Source organism: Protopterus annectens, chromosome 13.part0 (assembly GCF_019279795.1).
Source record: "Protopterus annectens isolate FY-2018-M chromosome 13.part0, PAN1.0, whole genome shotgun sequence".
In the NCBI taxonomy this organism is placed as follows: domain Eukaryota; kingdom Metazoa; phylum Chordata; order Ceratodontiformes; family Protopteridae; genus Protopterus; species Protopterus annectens.
In genome coordinates, this window is record NC_056747.1 from 217,554,369 (window position 1) to 217,574,463 (window position 20,095).

The 20,095-nt window shown below is 38.4% G+C and overlaps 1 protein-coding gene across 1 annotated transcript in view; it reads right to left on the bottom strand.

Annotated features, from left to right (window-relative positions):
- Nucleotides 1–20,095, bottom strand: part of LOC122787873 (guanine nucleotide-binding protein subunit alpha-15-like) — a 183,146-nt gene that overhangs the window by 138,016 nt on the left and 25,035 nt on the right. The window contains exon 2 of the mRNA XM_044054790.1: nucleotides 2,179–2,333. Coding sequence (XP_043910725.1) covers nucleotides 2,179–2,333 — 155 coding nt within the window. The remainder of the gene's footprint in view (nucleotides 1–2,178; nucleotides 2,334–20,095) is intronic.

Below are 20,095 nucleotides of genomic sequence, written 5' to 3' on the forward strand. Positions count from 1 at the left end.
TAAAATGGGTGTCCCTCAGGGTTCCATTCTTGGTCCACTACTTTTCAACATCTTCACTAATCTTCTTTATTCTTCCTGTTCTCAGTCATCACTGGTCCAATACGCTGATGACTCTACTGTCATTACTACTGCTGACTCTCCCTCCGACCTCATCTCTACAACACAGACTTCCTCTAACTCAGTAGAAAACTGGCTCTCTGACAACCAGCTTATCCTTAACCCAAAACATACTAAGCTACTGCTTTTTCTTCCTAAAAACTACAACCACATTAAATCCACTTTCACAATCCTGTCCCTCAATAACACAAACATCGAGGTGGAAACTAGCACTAAACTCCTTGGTGTCATCATTGACGGCTAACTTAAATTCGATCTACACATTAACAACTGCATCAGGAAAACTCATCAGAAACTAGGTTCTCCTCTACCGTAACAAAAAGTTTCTCACCAGTGAAGCTAAAGTAACTCTCTCTTATGCCTGCCTCCTACCCAGTCTATTATATGGCTCTCAAATTCTTGCTTGCCTCAACTCCACATTCCTTGACAAACTTGAATCTACCTACAACAAGATAGCAAAATTTGCAGCCCATCAAACTTACAAGTCACATCACTGTCTCTCACTCAAACCCATTAACTAGCTAGAACTACCTCACCAGCTTCTTCTCCCTCAACTCCAGATCATCTACTCTATCCTTTATCAGCCTTCTTACTGTCCTACCCTTTCATCTGTCATCTCCTACTATTCACCTGCTAGATCCCTCCAGTGCTCTAACCTAGATCTGCTACAAATCTAAAACTAAGAAAGGATGTATTCTCTATAGCTATAATCCTTCCAAGGCCTGGAACAAACTCCCACTAGAGATCAGATCACTCAAGCAACTTAGTCAATTCAAACTAGCCACTAAAGAATACCTGTTAAGCCAATGGACCTGCCTCTGTACCCACCCCCACTTAAACAGTGTATCAACCCTAACTGCACACCTCTATCTGCTCCCAACTTATGTAACTTTCTTTAACCTTCAAGACCTTGTCTCTCATTAACTTCTCTATCCTAGGCACATTACATACATTCTTATCTGCATAATGTAAGATTTTACATCTGGTAACAAAACTATTGTTAGTCCTTCTGAATGATGTAGGATTCTAAATCTGACGGACATAATGATTAGTTTACTGTAGTAAATCCTTGGTTTTCATGTATATGTTGCTTTGAATATTTTCTGTAAACCAGTTGTTGATTGTTTACTTATTTTTGTAAATGATAATCTATAGAATATGTGGAGCTTTTCTCCCCAGGCTTCCGCTGAAAAAGGGCTACTTAGCTCAGCCACTTAAACCCAGTCAACAAATGTAAAATAAAAAAATAAATAAATAAACTGATTGTTATAAGGATGGCAGTAGAAGAGCGTTTAGTCTGCTGAAGCTCTATGCTGACTAGGAATGTTATATGAAGAGAGATTGTGAGGGAAATTAATGAGGGCTGAGGGAGTATTAAGGAAGACAGGCTTGTTGGACTGTTCAGTAGACCTTTGCACAGTCAAACCTAGCTGATACTCAGGCTGTGCAGAAAAGTACGGCTAAGAGGAAGCTCACACAAGTAAGTACCAGATGTTTAATGCTGAGTAGAAATGGGTGTGGAAGGTACACTTTCAAACATATGCAAGAGAAAGAATGTACTCTCACTTGCTACCAACTATGGGATTCTAACTACTGTGGTGCTGTCCTCAGGGCAGCTCAGTGCATTAAAAAGTAAACAAAAAACATGAACAAAATAGATAATGAAAAACAAGTGTAACCTGAAGCCAAAGTGCTCTCACCTACCATAGACCTGCAGCAAGTAGTCCAACTCTCAATTACATTACCCACTACTCTTTCCAGGATGGCTCCTACACCCAGCCAAACAGACTAACTCTGCACAGGGAATACATGCAAAAGGATAGTAAAAATGCAGAAAAGTAGTTTAGAATGGCACAAACATGCAACTTAAATGTTAACATAAAATATGCTTTCATTTTAAACAGGAGCTTCAAAATCACGTATCCAGTGTCTCACTGATTGCTCATGGAGAAGGGGCTCTTTGCAATATTACATCAAACAGCCATGCATAAAAACATTGTGGAAGACAAGAACAAAGTATAAGAATGACCCTTATTAAGGCCAAACACTGAATTTACTCACTAAGATGCTGAGTCCAACAAATGAAATTCATTACGCCTGTCATAGCACCTTTTAATTCCATCATCTTCCCAGAGGTCTTTAATGGTTTTTGCATACTTGTTGTCCAGTACGAATGTTTTATTTACTTCCACATTTGAGATTAGATCTGCAAGGTGCTGCAATCCAAACAGAAGTCAAGGCTTAGTACATATTAACACAAAAATATACAGATTAAAAAACTAAGAAAATCCAAATTAAACCCAGAGATACCAGTCTAGAGAGCTGGAACTCGTGAGACAGATCTGGTTCTGAGAATAAAAGTCAATATTTGTTCTTACTGTATGTTTAAAGATCACTATCAGTACATTTTTTTTCTATTTGTTGGTCCCTCTACGGATATCATTTTCATTGGCCTGACCCACATTGCCCTACATCCATGCCAGGAATACCAGATTGTCTCCTACACCCCTGGACAAGCTCCAGTATTACTGGGGCTGGTTGAAGCTCCTAAGGGCATCCTGGGCATTCGACATCTCAACTTCCATCATGGATGGGGGTTCTTTTAGATGCCCTATCCACTCCCTCCCTTGCATCCTACACTCATTGATTCATGTTAGGACAACTCTCATCTGTGGGCCACCCCTTCCTCTAAGGAAGCGTCATCAGCAAATGACCTCTCACTCAGAATGGGCACAATCTATCCCTCCCTACCACTTCATTAGTCACACAATCCACTAATTGAATCCAGGTTGACTGGGCCGTGGTTAGGGCTTTATCCCTCTATACCACCAGAGCAGCCTATCGGTACATATGTTTGATCATAGAAATAATAGATTCTGACAACAGATGAAGACAACCAGGCACAAGTAATTTCCCACCTACCTACCTATTAGGCTGTACATCCTACTTAACCAACAGTCTATCTTCTTTTCTGTCCTGTTCACAGATATTACCTTATGAAGGTCCCACTGAATTGCTGAATTGTGCCTTTGACCTTTAATTCCTTCCTGAACATTATTCCAGTCATCATTACGGCTTTCATAAAATAATACTTCATCGCGTCTCCCCTGTGCCATCCACCTAGTAGCTTTCCCTTTTGTCTTTACTTCATGCATTCATAAATCTCTCTCTTCTTTTTTTTTTGTTTTTTTTTTTTTTTGAAAGGAATTACTCACTTGAAGTCTAATGTTTTTCCAAAAAGGTGTTAATAATTTCAGTAGTATCACCCATTTGAATTCAATTTTGAAGATTATACACGATAAGCTTTACTTGACATTCTTTATATGGTTTCTGCTGCAAAGTATATACCTATGAATCAGTTATTGCTTCATCACCCCAGTTCTGCAGTAACACTGCTGTTGTCCCTTATGCCAGTTGTCAGTTTTCCAATCCCTTTTTCCTTCAGTCATAAATGAAACTCTAAGATGTATTTGAGTGTGGTGTTTCTTATGCGCAGCCCATGAACAGCACAGAAATCCAAAAACAACTCATCACTGAGGCTTAGATTGGGAAAGCTGCTCTACCCCATACCCCCCCCCCCCAGGTGTCTCCATCGTTCTCCCCCTGAGCACTGAAATTTCCTAGCAGAACCAGTAAGTGTATTCCATTGAGCACTGCACTCATGGTCTCCACCAAGGTAGAATTCTGCCAACATCCATTAGGTGGTCATGCAGAGACAACAGTGATAGTTCTCCTTCATGTAACATTGAGGCAATCCACTCACCTACTGGCACAAATCTCATTTTTATGATGTACAACCAGACATGAGTATCACCAAAGTATACGATTATATACTTCCTGGCATTTTAATTTTAGTCCATGTTTTAACATAATTATGATAGTTACAGTTATGATAGTCTTACAAGCAAACCACAATATAAAATATGAAATGTATGACCAGTAAGTTTGTTAGTGTAGAGACATACAATTAGCATGTTATATACTATATTTACAGCAATGATTTATGTAATTTATCAAGGAAGTATTGAAATTGCCTTACAAGTGGGAGAAGTCATTGTAGTTCGACTGTAGACTGTACTTAGCTTATATCTCTGAAGAAGAAGCAGGCTGAGTTAATTTTCAGATGCTCTTTGTTTGACCATAAAGACTTGAAGACTTTTTTTATTTTATGTTTGGTTGAAGGTAGCTGGTGCATTTTTTTGAAAGCTTTTTCACCAGTTGCTGAACCAAAATGAGGCCTAAATGGGAGAAATTCTTCTTGAGTATTACGGAGTGTATACGTTGGTTCTTTTACTAAGAGTTTGTGCTTTAGAGGCAGAGAGTGACCAAATGAGATGATTTTGAAAATGATTGTATTGCCTGGCCAAGAGAGAGGAAACCGAAATGTTGTTTTCTACTGCCTTATATATTTTTTTGGTATTAGTACTAGAGTTGATGGAGAGCTGCGGAAGTGCATATTCAAATTTAGGTATTAGGACATTATTTCCTAAATATTGCCTAGCGTTTAGGGTAAGAAGATGAGAAGTCTTTGCGCAGAGTGTTAACTGTGCCAGTACTTTATTTGCTGTGTAGTCTGTGCGTGATGTGAGTGAAAATCATGGGTTAAGAAGAATATCCAGGTACATTTGCTGAGTAGCGGTACTATTGCATTGTTGGAAGCCTTTTTTATTTGCACAGGTAGAAGAGTAAAGGTTTTCTTAGGTCTACTGAACAACATGAGGCTAGAGTTGCTGGAGATGATAACAAGGTTATTATTTAAATGCCCAGTTATAAACAGGGAGGAACTGTTCTTGCATATTTTCCTGAAGTTGGTATGCTGATTGGTCGGCCGCTAGGAATGAAGAGATCATCTGTATATCTGACTAGGAACATCTGTAGGCCATGGGTGAGGTTATTTATTTACAAAATAAAAAGGAGACCACCAAAACCAGAACACTGTGGGACCCCAATACCGCCAGTCCCAGAATTGGATAGAGTTATTGAAGGAGACTTGGAAAGTTCTGTCCTCAAGGCAACCTTTAAAACACTGCACAGTATACCAAAATTAAACATAGTGCGTTTCTTAAGGAGTACATGATGACGATCATTTTGAAGTTCCTTGTTATATTTTTGACTAGGTCACCTGTTAGTAAACCATCATTCATACAGCCATAGAGCTTAGTGGTAACCAAGTATAATGTAGTCATTGTACTGAATGAATTATAAAAATCATGTTGTTGATCACAAATCAGTGTGCATGCATTTATATGAGCAAAGATTTAAGTGGTTTAAGATTAGATATGGGTGTGTAGTTCTCGAATGTCTAGGGATTGGGTACTTTTGGTAACAGGATTACTGTAGAATGTTTTAACAGGGAAGGGAGAAGAGAGTTGTTGAGTGATAGGTTGTAGATAAGAGTTAAGGGCTTGGCAATCAGTGCAGCTGACATCTTCAGAAATGCGGGGTACAGGACTGTGAATATGGCTCATAAATGAGGGTATAATTTGGAAAGGAAATTGTTGGTCGCTATTTCTTCAAAGTAGAAGGTGAGACTGAAATCAACAAGGAGGTATGCTGACTGATCAGTGGAGCTATCAATCAAAGGAATTATCATGAGCTGAGATGGAACTGACAAAGGTTTAGATAATATTAAGCACATCATTAGATCAGGAGGCAGACCAGACTCACTCAGGAAGTGTGGTTCTACAGCCAAAAGCATATACAGATGTAAGACCAACTAAATCTAATTTAATATTTTTCAAACTTTCGCACAAGCTCCTGTATCTGTCCCAATAAAGAAGGGGTATTCGATGTCAAAGAACAAGTTCTTATTTCTGGGGACTACTCTTTTCTGAATCTTTCCCTCTCCCACATGCCACTTGGATCTCACTGGCTTGATTTCACACTTCATACTACAAAAATATTTCTCTTTTCTAATAATATTTTAATATTTTCTTCTCTTTCAGAATTCTGTACTTGCTCCAGGGTTGAAAATGTCAAACCATTAAAGTTCCCCTTAATTATTAACATTAATATGTACAAATAAAGTCTCTTTCTAGTGTGCAATATGTCTTAAAGGTTTCTGAATTTTGATCTGCAGTTATTTTAGCTTTCCCTATATAAAACATAATTACACTTACAGCTTATAAAATATATATGCTCAGTAAGAAGCTGAGATCCCTCATAAAATCCTCCAAAGCTAGTTATGAAAATAAAATCGCCACTGATACTAAAGACAACCACAAAGCATTCTATAGCTATGTCAAGAATCTCAATGGCAACACTCAGATCTGCTCTGAGTTACAGCACAATGGCACTAAATATACAGAACCAACTGATATTGCCAACATCCTGGCAGATAGGTTCAGTGCTAACTATACCCCTCTCTTACCCTCTAAAAGTCACATCTCTATACCAGTAGAATGCAAAGTTCCTGTAATCACGGCTGCACAGGTAAAAACCACACTCTCCAAAGCCAAGAACACAGCATCCATGGGACCTGACAATATCCCAGGCTGCGTTCTATACAAACTAAAGAATGAACTGGCACCCCACCTCACCTCAGGCTTTGTGCCCACTGAATGGTGCACAGCGATGGTTATCCCACTCCACAAAGGGGGAGCCACCACGAACCGTGGGAACTACCACCCCATTAGCTTGACGAGCCTGGTCTGCAAGGCTATGGAATGTATCATCATGGAACTTATAAACAATGACATTGGTAATCTCCAAACTCTGGACGCCACCCAGTTCAGGATTGTAAAAGGCAGATCATGTCTCCTAAACTTGATAGACTTCTTTGAAGCGGTCATCAAAGCTGTAGATGAGGGTAAGGTGGTTCACACAGCCTATCTAGATTTCGTCAAGGCTTTTGACACCATCCCCCACTCTGGAATTATAGATAAACTCACTAAACTAGGTATAAATCCCTATGTCACAAGATGGGTTGCCAGCTGGCTCACTAACAGAACCCACACTGTGAAAGTAGCTGATTCCAAATCCAACTTCAGACCAGTGACAAGTGGAGTACCACAGGGTTCAGTCCTGGGTCCTCTCCTGTTTGGTATCTACTTCTCTGAAGTACAGGCTAACACAGAAGGTCTTTGGCTAACTAAATTTGCAGATGACTGCAAACTAGGAGCCATAATTGAAACTCTTAATGATATGGACATCCTACAAAAGGGCCTCACTGAGACAGATGCCTGGTGTCAAAGCGATGGCCTCAAGTTCAATGCCAAAAAGTGCATTGTCATCCGTTTTGGTAAAAACTCTGTACCCATGAACTACCACATAGGCAGTAGTCTACTTAACACCAAAAGTGTAATAAAAGACCTTGGGACACAGGTGGACAGTAGTCTCTCCTTTGATAATCACATTTCCACAGTACTCAGGAAATCCTTCTACATGGCACACCTCATCACAAAAGGTTTCTCATACAGGAAAAAAGAGGTCATTGTTCCCCTCTACTCATCACTCATTACACCCATTACAGAATACAACACCCCTTTTTGTATGTACCTCACAAGACATCTACAACAACTGTAAAGGCTGGAGAAATACCTCACAAAGAGGATTACCAGCCTCAAACAGATGCCCTATGCAGACTGTCTCAAAAACCTCCAGCTTTACTCAGTCGCATATCGCCTACTCAGAGGCGATCTCTGCCTAACATACAAAGCTTTGTCAATCCCAGAGCTGTTGGACATGCTCCACTTAAAGAAAGCCCAATCCCTCCGAGCTACACTCTCTAGGGACCTAAGCCTTGTCACCACAATAAACAGAACATGCTGGAGGAATAGATTTCTGTCCCAGAGACTTCCCATACTCTGGAACAAACTACCTATCTATGTCAAACAGAGCTCCTCATTAGCACTCTTCAAGAAAAATCTTGATGATTGGATGGGAGATAGGAAATTTACCCCGGGCATCACTTCTGTCGCTCTGCTCAACAGGGGCACAGGAAAATAGTTTTTCTTGGGTGGCGAAAGCCAGGGTACCTTTTTGGCTAGGCTTATATAGGCCCTAGGGCCAATACCCTAGTACCTACCTATGAACCTATAATCGATTCTAGTCTGTGTGAACAAGATAATGCAGCACACTATAGATTTTGTGTTTAAGAAGTCTCTCATCCTTCCAGACAGATTGATACACACTACAATTTCTCCATGGCATAATTCCTTATGTGATTGTTGTACGTGGAAAGAGCTCAGAACTGCACATGAATTCATGTGATTGCAAGTCTCTCCAGATTCTTAGAATGTAATCAACAGTGAACTGTATTACTCTAAAAAAAGCTGTGTTGGTTTTTATAAGAATACAAAACAGCATGTGGTTTGACAGTAACTGATAATTTGGCCCACAAAATTAACATACTGTATCTGAGGTCACTACCTTAGACTTCAAAGGATACTTGGTTTGAACAAAATGAGTTAAGTCTCTACATTCTGAGATACAATTACCTCACCAATAACATAGTTAGATACTATCGCTCGTCCTTCTCTAACACAGAAGAAGAAGAACAGGCGGGGTAATTCGTTTAGATGCTTTATTACATAGAAACACATCAGGATTGATAGCAGCATCATAAAATATATACAAACTGTTTAACAGACATACATGCTTACATCCCTACAGCTTACTACAAAATGGCAATAAGGCTTGCACATGCTTAGTATTTATACACTTGTGCAAGCCCTTAGATTGTACAAGTGCATAAATACACTTGTGCAAGCGCTTAGACTGCTTCTTAAAGATACATATACACGCACATTGGTCTACATCCTCCCTCTTAAAAAGATTGCCCTTAGTTGCAAATAACATTGGAGTTAGACATGCATTACTATAGACATTAGAAAGAAACACAATGTTCATGTCTACGTTGCCATGTATCTATAACATTGTATGGAGATGTGACTGGATCTCCTAACATAACAAGCTGGACTTTGTTCTGCAACACAGACAGTCTTTGGTGAACAACTCGTATCAGGAACTTCTAGATTCATCACAGGGATGGGACTATTCTCTGGAACTGAAACACTGGACAACCTACTCTGAGATAAAGAGCATTTTTCATAGGCTATGTGCTGTGGTATAGGCTCAGACACTGGCATCAAATGTTTCCAATTCCACCTAAACTCTACTCCTTGTGATTCCACAATGTACAATCTCATCTCTGGCAAATATTCTTCACGACTCCAGTCCAGTTATAACCTTTGGACATTTGCATCCTTACCACTTCTCCTTCTTGTAATGGACTGAGCGGTTTGTTGGTTTTATTGTAGTAGGACTTCTGGGTTAAACTCTTCTTCAACAGATTGTTTTTCACTGACCTGTTGTTCTTGACACGTGGAAGCAACAATTGACTACTGACTGGCAATGTGGTTCTGGTTTGTCTCGACAGAAGTCTCTGGGAAGGTGAACCAAGATGTTTATCACAAAGAATATTTCTAAGATTCAAGAGATTCAGGAAAACATCACTATTGTCTCATTTTGACTTCTCTAGTAGCTGTTTTGCACTTTGAACTGCACATTCTGCCAAACCATTTGACTGCAGATACTCTGGGCTACTAGTAACATGAGTAAAGTCCCACTCTTCAGCAAATCTTTTGAACTGTTGGCTTGTAAACTGTGTGCCATTGTCAGAAATAACTTTGTGTGGACTACCATGGACTGCAAAACAATGCTTCATCTTCGTAATGACAGTATTGGATGCCAGATTAGGAAGTAGGTCAATCTCTAACCAGTTTGAATAAGAGTCTACTAACAGCAAGTAATGTTTACCATTCCATTTCAAAATGTCGGTTTCTACTGTCAACCAAGGTAGTTCAGGAATCTGGTTTAGCTGAAGTGGTTCTTTCTGTTGATGTGACTTAGTACTATTACACACAGAACAAGATAATAGCACACTCTCAATATCTTGTGACATAGAAGGCCAAAATACTAGACCTCTTGCCCTTCTTTTGGTAGAGTCTGCTCCTGAGTGATCACAATGCAAGACGGTAATGTGCTCTTGTACGAAGGGCTGCGGAACAATTACTTTTGGACCTTTCATAATGATACTATTGTCAGACAAAATCTCATCTCTGTATGGAAAATAAGGTTGCACTTCTTGAGGTAAACTAGATTACTCTGATGGCTATCCTTGTTGAATAAACCTGTTGAGCCTCTGGGAAACTTGATCTGTCGCTGTATGATCTCTCACCTCATCAAAACGTGTGGAAGAAACATTTTTCACTTCCATGACTTCAAAATCAAGTTTGTCATTCTCATGCTGTTCAGAGGTGTTTCTGGGCGATCTGGACAATGTATCAGCAAGATAAAGAAGTTTGCCTTTCTTGCAGACAAGAGTGAAATTATACTTTTGCTATCCCAACATCATACGTTGCAATCTGGCTGGAGCTGTATGCATAGGCTTTCTCAAAATAGTAACTAGAGGTTGGTGGCCTGTTTCAATCTGGATAGATCTACTATAAACATAATCATGGAACTTTGAAAATGCAAACACAATTGCCTGAAGCCCTTTCTCTATCTGAGCATATCGCATTTCAGTTTGGGTAAGAGTTCTCGATGCATAGGCAACAGGTTGACCCTCTTGTGGAATGACTGCACCTAAACCAAATTTCGAAGCATCACATGAAAGAGTAAATGGCTTGTGAACATTATAGTATGAGAGTTGGTGGACTGGCAATTCACTATTTCAGGACATCAAATGCTCTTTGGTGCTGTTCTACCCAAGACCAGGATACATTTTAGGTGTCAGCTCTCTGACTGGTGCGGATATTTGACTCAAATCTGGAATTAACTTGCCTAGGTAGTTAACCATGCCAAGAAAACATTGCAGGGCTAGAACACTGTCTGGAGCTGGCATATCAAGAATGGCTGTTTGCTTGAAAGGGTCTTATCGTAGGCCTGAACTGGTAAATAAATGACCAACATAAGTAACTTCACGTAGCCTGAATTTGCATTTATGTGGATTGAGCTTAAGATTCACTTGACGTGATCTTTCCAGAACTTTTCTGAGGTTTCTGTCATGCTCAGCTTCACCATTACCTCCTACTAGTATGTCATCTACTATAAAAGCACAAGCAGATCCACAAAATATTTGCTCCATTGCACGTTGGAAGACTTCACCTGCAGAATTTATCCCAAATGGCATTCTCAAAAATCTGTACTTTCCAAACGGAGTATTGAAAGTAGCAATGAGGATTTATTGTCAAGAAAAAATTGCCAAAATGAACTCTCTAAGACAGAAAAAAAACAGTGGCATTTGGCATAAGGGCAGTGACTTCTTCGACTGTACGCATTGGATGATGAGGTCTTTTTAGTGTTTTATTCTGATCTCGTGGATCAATACATATTCTGATGTCATCTGAGCTTTTATGAGCTACACCATGGAAGATATCCACTCAGGTGGTTCATTGACTGGACAAATGACACCTTGCTGCACCATTTTATCTAGCTCAGCTTTGAATCCATTCTGCATTGCTATTGAAACTTTCCAGGCTGGCTTGATAACTGGACTGATATCTGGGTCTAGTTTCATGGAGTACACAACTGGAAGCTTGCCTAGTTTGTATTTGAAAAGATCAGCCTTAGTAGAAAAAATATGTTGGGCAAAATTAGAGTAGTGGTCTTTCAAGCTAACATGATGGACTTCCTTATTAAATGAAAGCAATCCCATTTTCAAATTGTCTCTGAGCCATAATAATGACTGGACATGCCTTTTGACCACATAAAATAAGTCGTAGCTTCTCCCAGCAGAGTGACATGAAAGCACTACTGAGCCTTCAGTTTGAATTTCTTCACCTACATAAGCAACAAGCTTCGCACACTTTGCCAAATCATGCCTTTCACCATCACATACTCTAGCAAATGTTTCTGCTGACATAACATTGTACTTGGAACCTGTGTCAACTTTGAGCTCTATGGGTTTTCCATTTATCTGGCTAGTACAAATACTTCATTCTTTGCCCTTAAATCAACTACATTGACTGTTTCATGAAGCACTGACACACCATCAACATAAAAAGTAGATCATCTCATTTCTTTGAATGTTCCCTTTTAATAAAACAATGCATGTAAGAGTTACAAAACCTTTTTAAATGATTCCATTTATTACATTTGTGGCATTGCTGACCAAAAGCTAAACATTTTTTATTTTTAGATTCATGATTTCCACCGCAGTTATGACAATTGGCAATGAAACTAGGTTGTGGCCCATGCTTTGAGTTTGCTGACTCACTCTTATGTTTCACTGAGACTGTGCAAACTCTGGAACTTGCTGGAAAGCTCAGAGATTTACCAGTGAGTGCTGCAGGGGCTACAGTTACAGACATGTGCTTGGGCCTGTTTCTTTTAACCACATGTTGCATACTATCAACACGAGCTCTAGAAGTCACTGGAAGCATGCATTTCTCATTTGTAAGCATATTTGTGTGCTTTTCTGGGAGCTCATATATCTGACAAATCTCAATGGCCTTATTCAAAATTAAATCACTGTCACAAACAATACCTTTCTCACAGTATCATCTTTAATACCACACACAAGTCTGTCTTTTATCAATTCATCCCTTAAATCACCAAATCTGCACATTTTAGCCTTATTTATCAAGTCTGTTATATGTGCTGCAAAAGCTTCACCAGGCTTTTGATCCCTCGTGTAAAATAAATGCCTTTCCATTGTAATGTTTGTCTGGGGGGGTCACATATTTCTCTAAATTTACATTTTGAGTACTCAGGGTCCTCCCTTGATTCAGCCGGTACAACAATATGACGGTTTTCCCACTCTCCTGCAAAGATAGCAGGTGCATGCACAAATGAATGCTCCCATTCAATGGCTTCTGACCCAGCTAAATTAAGTAGAATATTTATTGTCAAACAGAAGTGCAATGGGTTTTCGAAATCCGAATGACATGCCAACAAATTGTACCCAAACACACTGAAAAAAATGTCACTTGTAATTATGTACAAACATGCACACACAGCAGCTTGTAATAACATTCAAATGCACAATAAACTCTTTGAAATACCGTACTTTGTGAGATATGCTTCGAAATGACTGTATCTTGGGAAATAATTTTACTGTAATACTGCACAACACTTCTGATAACTCGGATATCTGTAATTAATACTAAAAATACATGCTTAGAGAAATATGCGGTTGTTTTATTTTATTCATTTTATGCAATTCGGACTTTATTTCAAACATTTTCCATAGTAATTTGAATATTTTTATCAATATCAGACATCGTTTATTTAAATATCGTTTAAAGCATTCTGTATGGCTCTTTTCATATTTTACGAATAAGAAATTATTTGAGCAAGTTTTAACATCTGAAATTCTTTTCTGACCTGTTTTGCGAATTATACATGAAGTAGGGATGATCCACTTCTATATATTCCTACAATACCAACCGGATGCCTCTCAGACTCGAATGGGAGAAATTGGAACTCTTTCCGGCAACAAGTCATTTTAGTCATGCCTTTTCCAACACCATGTCCTTTTAGACATGTCACTTCTGACACCATATCGCTCGTCCTTCTCTAACATAGAAGTCGATCAGGTGGGGTAGTTTATTTAGATGCTTTATTGCATAGAAACACATCAGGATGGATAGCAGCATCATAAAATATAAACAAACTGATGAACAGACAGAACTTACAGACATACATGCTTTCATCTCTACAGCTTACTACAAAATGGCAGTCAGGCTCACATGTTCTCAGTATTTATACACTTGTGCAAGCCCTTAGATAGTTTCTTAAAGACACATACACACACATTGATCTACAGATACCAAGGCATGAGATGAAGACCCTACATCAGGGGTAGTACCCACTCACAAAAATGTTTATATTTTTAATGCACTTATCATTTAAAGTTAATAAGATGAATAACATTTTTCCTTCACTGGTGCATGTAACTGAATGTTAATTGTGGTTACACTGTCTAGATGAAGGTTAAAATGTGTACTGCCTTTCTTTTAATCATTAGTTATATTTAATATTGGATATAGTTGAAGAAATGATTCTGCTTTTCTTTAACAGCACATCATTAAACATACTCTTCTGTACATTGTTAATATTTGGTTTTAAAAATTTGTGACATTTTCTGTTAGTTTTCAACAAGTAATATTACATTTGTAGTATGCTAAAGTGAGAGGTGACATACTGGGCCAAATTTAAAGATCATTTCTGATTCAGAGACAGCCCTACCATTGTGCTTAAACACACAAACATGCAGGACCAAGGTAGGCTGTTTCACTGGCCATGCTGCATGCTAATGAGGCAGTCCAAGGAAGAGGCATATGCTAATTAGCTGTTTGCCATCCTCTCAGAACTGTCTGATGTAAGGCATTTACAAGAATAAGCAAATTGGAGAGCTGTTTGGCTGCATAGATTAGTGCAGCCACTCAGTAATAAGTACAGCCAAAAGGTCATGTTCATCCACCTTAGTAGTCGGGTAGTATTGAGGGGTGCATGATTGCATGTGAAAGGCTGTATGTGCAAGTGTATATGTTTGCCTTGGAGGTAGCAGTAGGAGGTAAGTGAGGGGGTAGGTTAATTAGGGGTGTGTGTGTGTTTATATATATAGATGGATGAATTGATGTATGAGTGTATCTGTGAGTGTGGTCAGTTGGGGAGGTGTCTGTGTGTGTGTGTGTGTGTGTGTGTGTGTGTGTGTGTGTGTGTGTGTGTGTGTGTGTGTGTGTGTGTGTGTGTGTGTGTGTGTGTGTGAGTGTATCTGTGTGTGTCTGTGGGTTAGGGAGGCTGTCATACCTCCACACAGCCCTAAACTAATGATCAAAGCCTGCAACATTGGGTCCTGGGTAAACATTAGACACCAGGGATTACTTTAACAATGGGTGCCATTGGGGAAATACTGGACACCAGGGATTTCTAAAACTACTTGGCTTGAGGGGACACTAGAATACTTTACTACATAAGTTGGGGTGGCGCTATACACCAGAGAAATCTAATACTACATCGGTTGGGGAAACACTAGACACCAGATATTTCTTAAACTGCATAGGATTGAGGGAACACCAAATACCAGGGAATACTTAAATTATGTGGGTCAGGAGAAATACTATACACCAGGGATTTCTAAAACTATATAGGCCGGGGGGGGATACTAGAGGTCAGAGATACCCTCTCACGCCATAATGGCACTTACATATAATGGGGATGGGGAAAATAGTAAATCCCAGGATACTGTATAATAGTGTGTCTTAAAGGTACTTAAAAAAAATAACTAAATAAAATAAAATATGGTGCAAGGAACCACTAGCCACCAGAGATACTACTAACTAGTGTGCCTTAAAGGCACTAAAAGGGAGTCTAACCCCACACCTTTACCACAATAAACCTTGGAACAACCCCACTGTCCTAAATGAGAAGTTAGTTCAACAGGGTTTTTTCAGTATATATTGAAGATCACCGACATTATTCCATGCCTGCAACAATTTGAGACATAAAAGGGGGAGGGACAGGGAAAAGTAGACATACATTTCAACCTGATTCAGAGACATGCAAATTACCACTAATGAGGTCTTTCCTCATTGTGGCTAATCTGTCTCTGAATCAGAAATCTTCACATTGTGCCCAGAGGGCTTTTCATCAAAACACATAATGCAAGCTGTGGTGTTCTTCATGAACACCTGAATCAGAGTTTATTACATTATTTCAGGTGTTGAAGGTATCATTACAGGGCTTGTATGCTATGACCTCCATCATTTTATTTATTAAAAATGAATTATATTTGTTAACCATTTAAGTGGGCTGTTCCTAAAATGTTTATCAACTAAGACCCTGGCTCTAACAACAATGAAATGTTAATAACACAATAAATATATTTCCGAAGTTATAGGACATAACGTTTCAAAATGTAATAGTGTATTGAGGTTACAGTAGTTCTAATTCTTAAGAAGTGAAAGTCAAATTGATGCAGGTGATTAGTAACAAAGCAGCTGTCAAGAGATCAGGACATATAGAGAAACAAAAACTGCATGCATACAACAACATGGGTTCAAAGTCATGGCACACTGAATGTGCTACAGACATAGGCCCAATCACAATTAGCAGTGGAAGAAATATGCACGATACAAAAATTTGCATGCACGCATCAAGATGACTACATCATGCCAGCAGTAAGTCTGTTACTCCCTTTATGCAGTGCATGTCCGGCTAGTATATTAACTCCAGTAGAAGGAGTAATGAGAAGAATTACAGTAACTAGAACTAAATCAGTTCCCTAGCTAAACTAGACTACCAGTATGTATACATCAGAATGGCAAAGAAAAATACCAGACATTAATGTACAAAACTGACAGCAGCATCTGCATATTTACAATGAAGAGGTTCAAGTTGCCAGTAGATTAATGTCATTCATGTCGAGCATTCAAAAAGCAGCTTTTTAACATTACTCAAAATCATGTAAGTATTTACATGCAAGTTCAGATAACAGGTGTTCTTGTGACTCACTTTTAAAGGGATGGCTGTTTGATTTCTACCATTTAATATAAGCTAATTTTAGCATGCTGGTTCAAGAATACCTTCTCAACAATGGCTAAAGAAGGAGTCATTTCAACCAGAACAAACTGCCACCTTTACCTCTAACAGGGTATACAGTTGCCCTAGCTGATAGCTTGCTGGAAAAAGTTTTTCATTCTTTTTTTTGTTTGTTTGTTTGTATATCTGATTTTTCCCCTTTACCATGCTGACCATCAAGTCTTCCACAACTGCACATGACCCATTCATTTTGTAGTAGTGAGGACTTACATCTTTCAGTCCCTTCCAAGGGTAAGAGTTATCTGGAGGGGCCACCATCCTGGTAGGCATCAGCTTTTTTTTTCCCCAGCATTTAGCCAGCTCCTCCATGCACTCAAGTATCACTGAGAGGACCCATAATGCCCTCCAGTTATGAATGTGTACTGCTGCACTTGCTCAGGAGATCTACTAAAATGCAGGGCTTGGTCAGTCTAAAGTTGAATTTGAATGTTGTAAATTTTATTTTTATATATATTTAAAATTGTTCAGTTTCTTTGAGGTTTATTGTCTGATCAATATTGTTTCAGTAAAATTGTTTAAAAAAAATAAAAAGCCTGACCCCCATAATACCTACTATACTTTATATTACCCCACCTCTAAGGGTACATGCAGGCATCCCACTCTGGCCTGCCCCTACCCTAAGGATGGGCTTGGCCACCTTCCCCTGCTTTAGCCATCAAGTGTCCAAGCTGCTAAATGAACTTGTGTTACCTGAGACAAGTTCAGGGTTCTGTCCCACTACTCCACTGGTGCTGGCTTATTTTCTATGCAAAGAGATTCCTCATCAACATAAAATACAATTTATTCCTGTCTATATTCAAGCAGAGACTTTGATTTATGGATGGAAAACAGAAAATTTACCCCAAGATTGCCCTCAATACTACTAATGGACCGAACAGCAGTACCATCAATGGGTCCCCTCAAATTGTCTATGGTATGATTTCAGTTATTCTCGTTAGGGGTGATATAAAATTATTGATCACAGCAAGGGTAAGGCCAGCCTCCAACCAAAGGGGATAGGTTAATTTGAGCACAAAAAGAGAAATTGCCTAGGGTTAAAATGGCATGCAATGGCAGCTAGCCTAGCACTTACCTATAATCCTATGAACCTATAAGAGGTGATTAATTTGAAACACATTATGGCTGTAGTGTATAATGATACATTAACAGTAGCCAGTGAGCTTTTCCAAGTATCAGGGAGTATGGATTTTGTGTTCATCCAGGAAACAAAACTGTGAGACTGCAATCCGTCTCCGCTAGGCTAGTCAGTCAAGTGGTGAACAGGACTCGGACCAAGGAATTAAAAACTGTTTATTGAATATACACTAAACAATGTGGTAAGCACTTTCATCTGCGATTGCAGACTCCTTCAGACCACTTTACATCAATATGTAATACGTATTTAATAACTTTTTGGTGCCAAATTCATTAATAATTTTAACAACCACTTCCATTTAAAGTGCCAGTACGAATGTCATATAAAACACGATAAAATTCATTTTTCACCATAAAATCAATACCCATCAGGTGTATATATTCAATAAGGTAAACTCAACAACTAAAAAGACTTATAAAAAGTAGATAAAAAACAATATTTGATAATATCTACTACCATAAAATATTTAAAAATATACAAATATATAAATGCTATGAAAGTAATAACATAAATATTGTGCACAATAAAAACAACTCTGCCTAATGAATACTTAAAATCAAACTGCACAAAATACACACTGCACAAAATAGCAATGAAGGGGGCATAAAATCAAATAAATAACAGATAAATAAGAAGTGTGGAATGCTAACACTAAATATGTTACTAACAACACATATCCTAAAAATTACATATATTGGTTTCATATCAGATAAAATTAAACGTAAAAAACGTTCATCTTATAATAACTGCAATAAGGGTTTGATAGAAATAAAATCATTGATGCCAGGGAACTTTGTGGCATTAGTCATCATCTGCCACATACTTTCTCTTTTTCCTAGAAGGTCTTTGAAATTACCACCCCGTGGTAAATTAAATACCTGATCAATTATAGCAAATCTGAAAACAAATCAACATAATTTGCTCACATTCAGGCCCATTTTTAGTGGAGGCTTGGGGAGAGCAGCTCCATTAAAGTTATAAAAATTTAAAAAATATTACAGAGAAAAAAAGAATTTCAGTTTCCTAACAGTACAAATGGTGTTTTAGAATCATGCAATGGGTAATACATTCAAGACAGACGTTAATACAATTGATTTCTGTAGGAGTGTTATACAATAATAAACAGGTTGCATTTACATATACAGCAACATACAAATTTCTTTTACATAGCAGTGATGAAAAGCAGTATATAGTTATAAATGTAGACAAGAGTTATTTATATTATTTACAGGATAAGACAGGAGAGTTAGCAGTTTGTGACAGTCTAGAAATCTAAGGAGGAGAGAGAAAATTAAGGTGTGAACAAGAGCAAAGCCAGGAGGAGTTTGTGTGCTGTTTTAGATTGTGCTTAAAGCTATATGCATAGCTGTCTTGGTTTAGTGGGATAGTCAGGGAGTTCCACATACAAAGTGTTTATTTTTTAAGGGATGTAAAGTAACTATTGTATAGAAGTTTAAAGGTTAAAAGAGAATGTGGCTTGGAGTGATACAGTTAACCAATTATATTTTTTAAGAGTAGCATAGTGGTGTCCAGACTGGTGGGGATGGGTTAATACAATGATGAATTTATTAGTGGTAGTCTGGATGACTTTTGTGTATGTGAATGACTTCAAGGTTAGGGTGGGGGGATGATGTGAAAGAGAGGGTTAGGTGAAGTAGTTGACCCAGGTATTAATAACTTTGTACTTGTTCCAGTTTGCTTTTGTCAATATCCATAGTACTGAGAGGGTTGTTGATACTTTGCTATTGTGGACATCTACAATATTGAGGGGATTTTGTTACCTGTTTCCATTTACAAAGAAGAGTATTGTGGCTGTTTTGAACAAGTTAATGTTAAGTTTGTTCTGTTTTGTTTTATTTGTTGACCAGAGTAGTGCACTGATTAAGAGTGACCATTTGTGGACACACACCCAGTGAGATAAAAGAAACACTCTCAGTTAATACAAGAACAGAGGTAAATACATAGTTAGACAGTAGTACAATATTCTAGCTAACAAACATTTTTAGGAAGCATAGTGCAAAATACTTTCCACAATGATATAAACAATATGTACATGTTTTGGAGGAACTGTTAATTTTAAAGTGGAGAAGTAAGTGAGCGCAAGTGTTGAGAATTGGTTGAGGGTGATTATGCAGGATGTATCAAGAAGACATGAACAGAAATTGGATGAGGGAGTGTTAGCAGATAGGACAAATTCAGTCTTTTGGTAGCTATGACTGGATTGAAATGCAAAAGGGGCTAAATGTACATTTGAGAATGTCATGTGTTTAGAGTGGATACAAACAGGAGATGGAT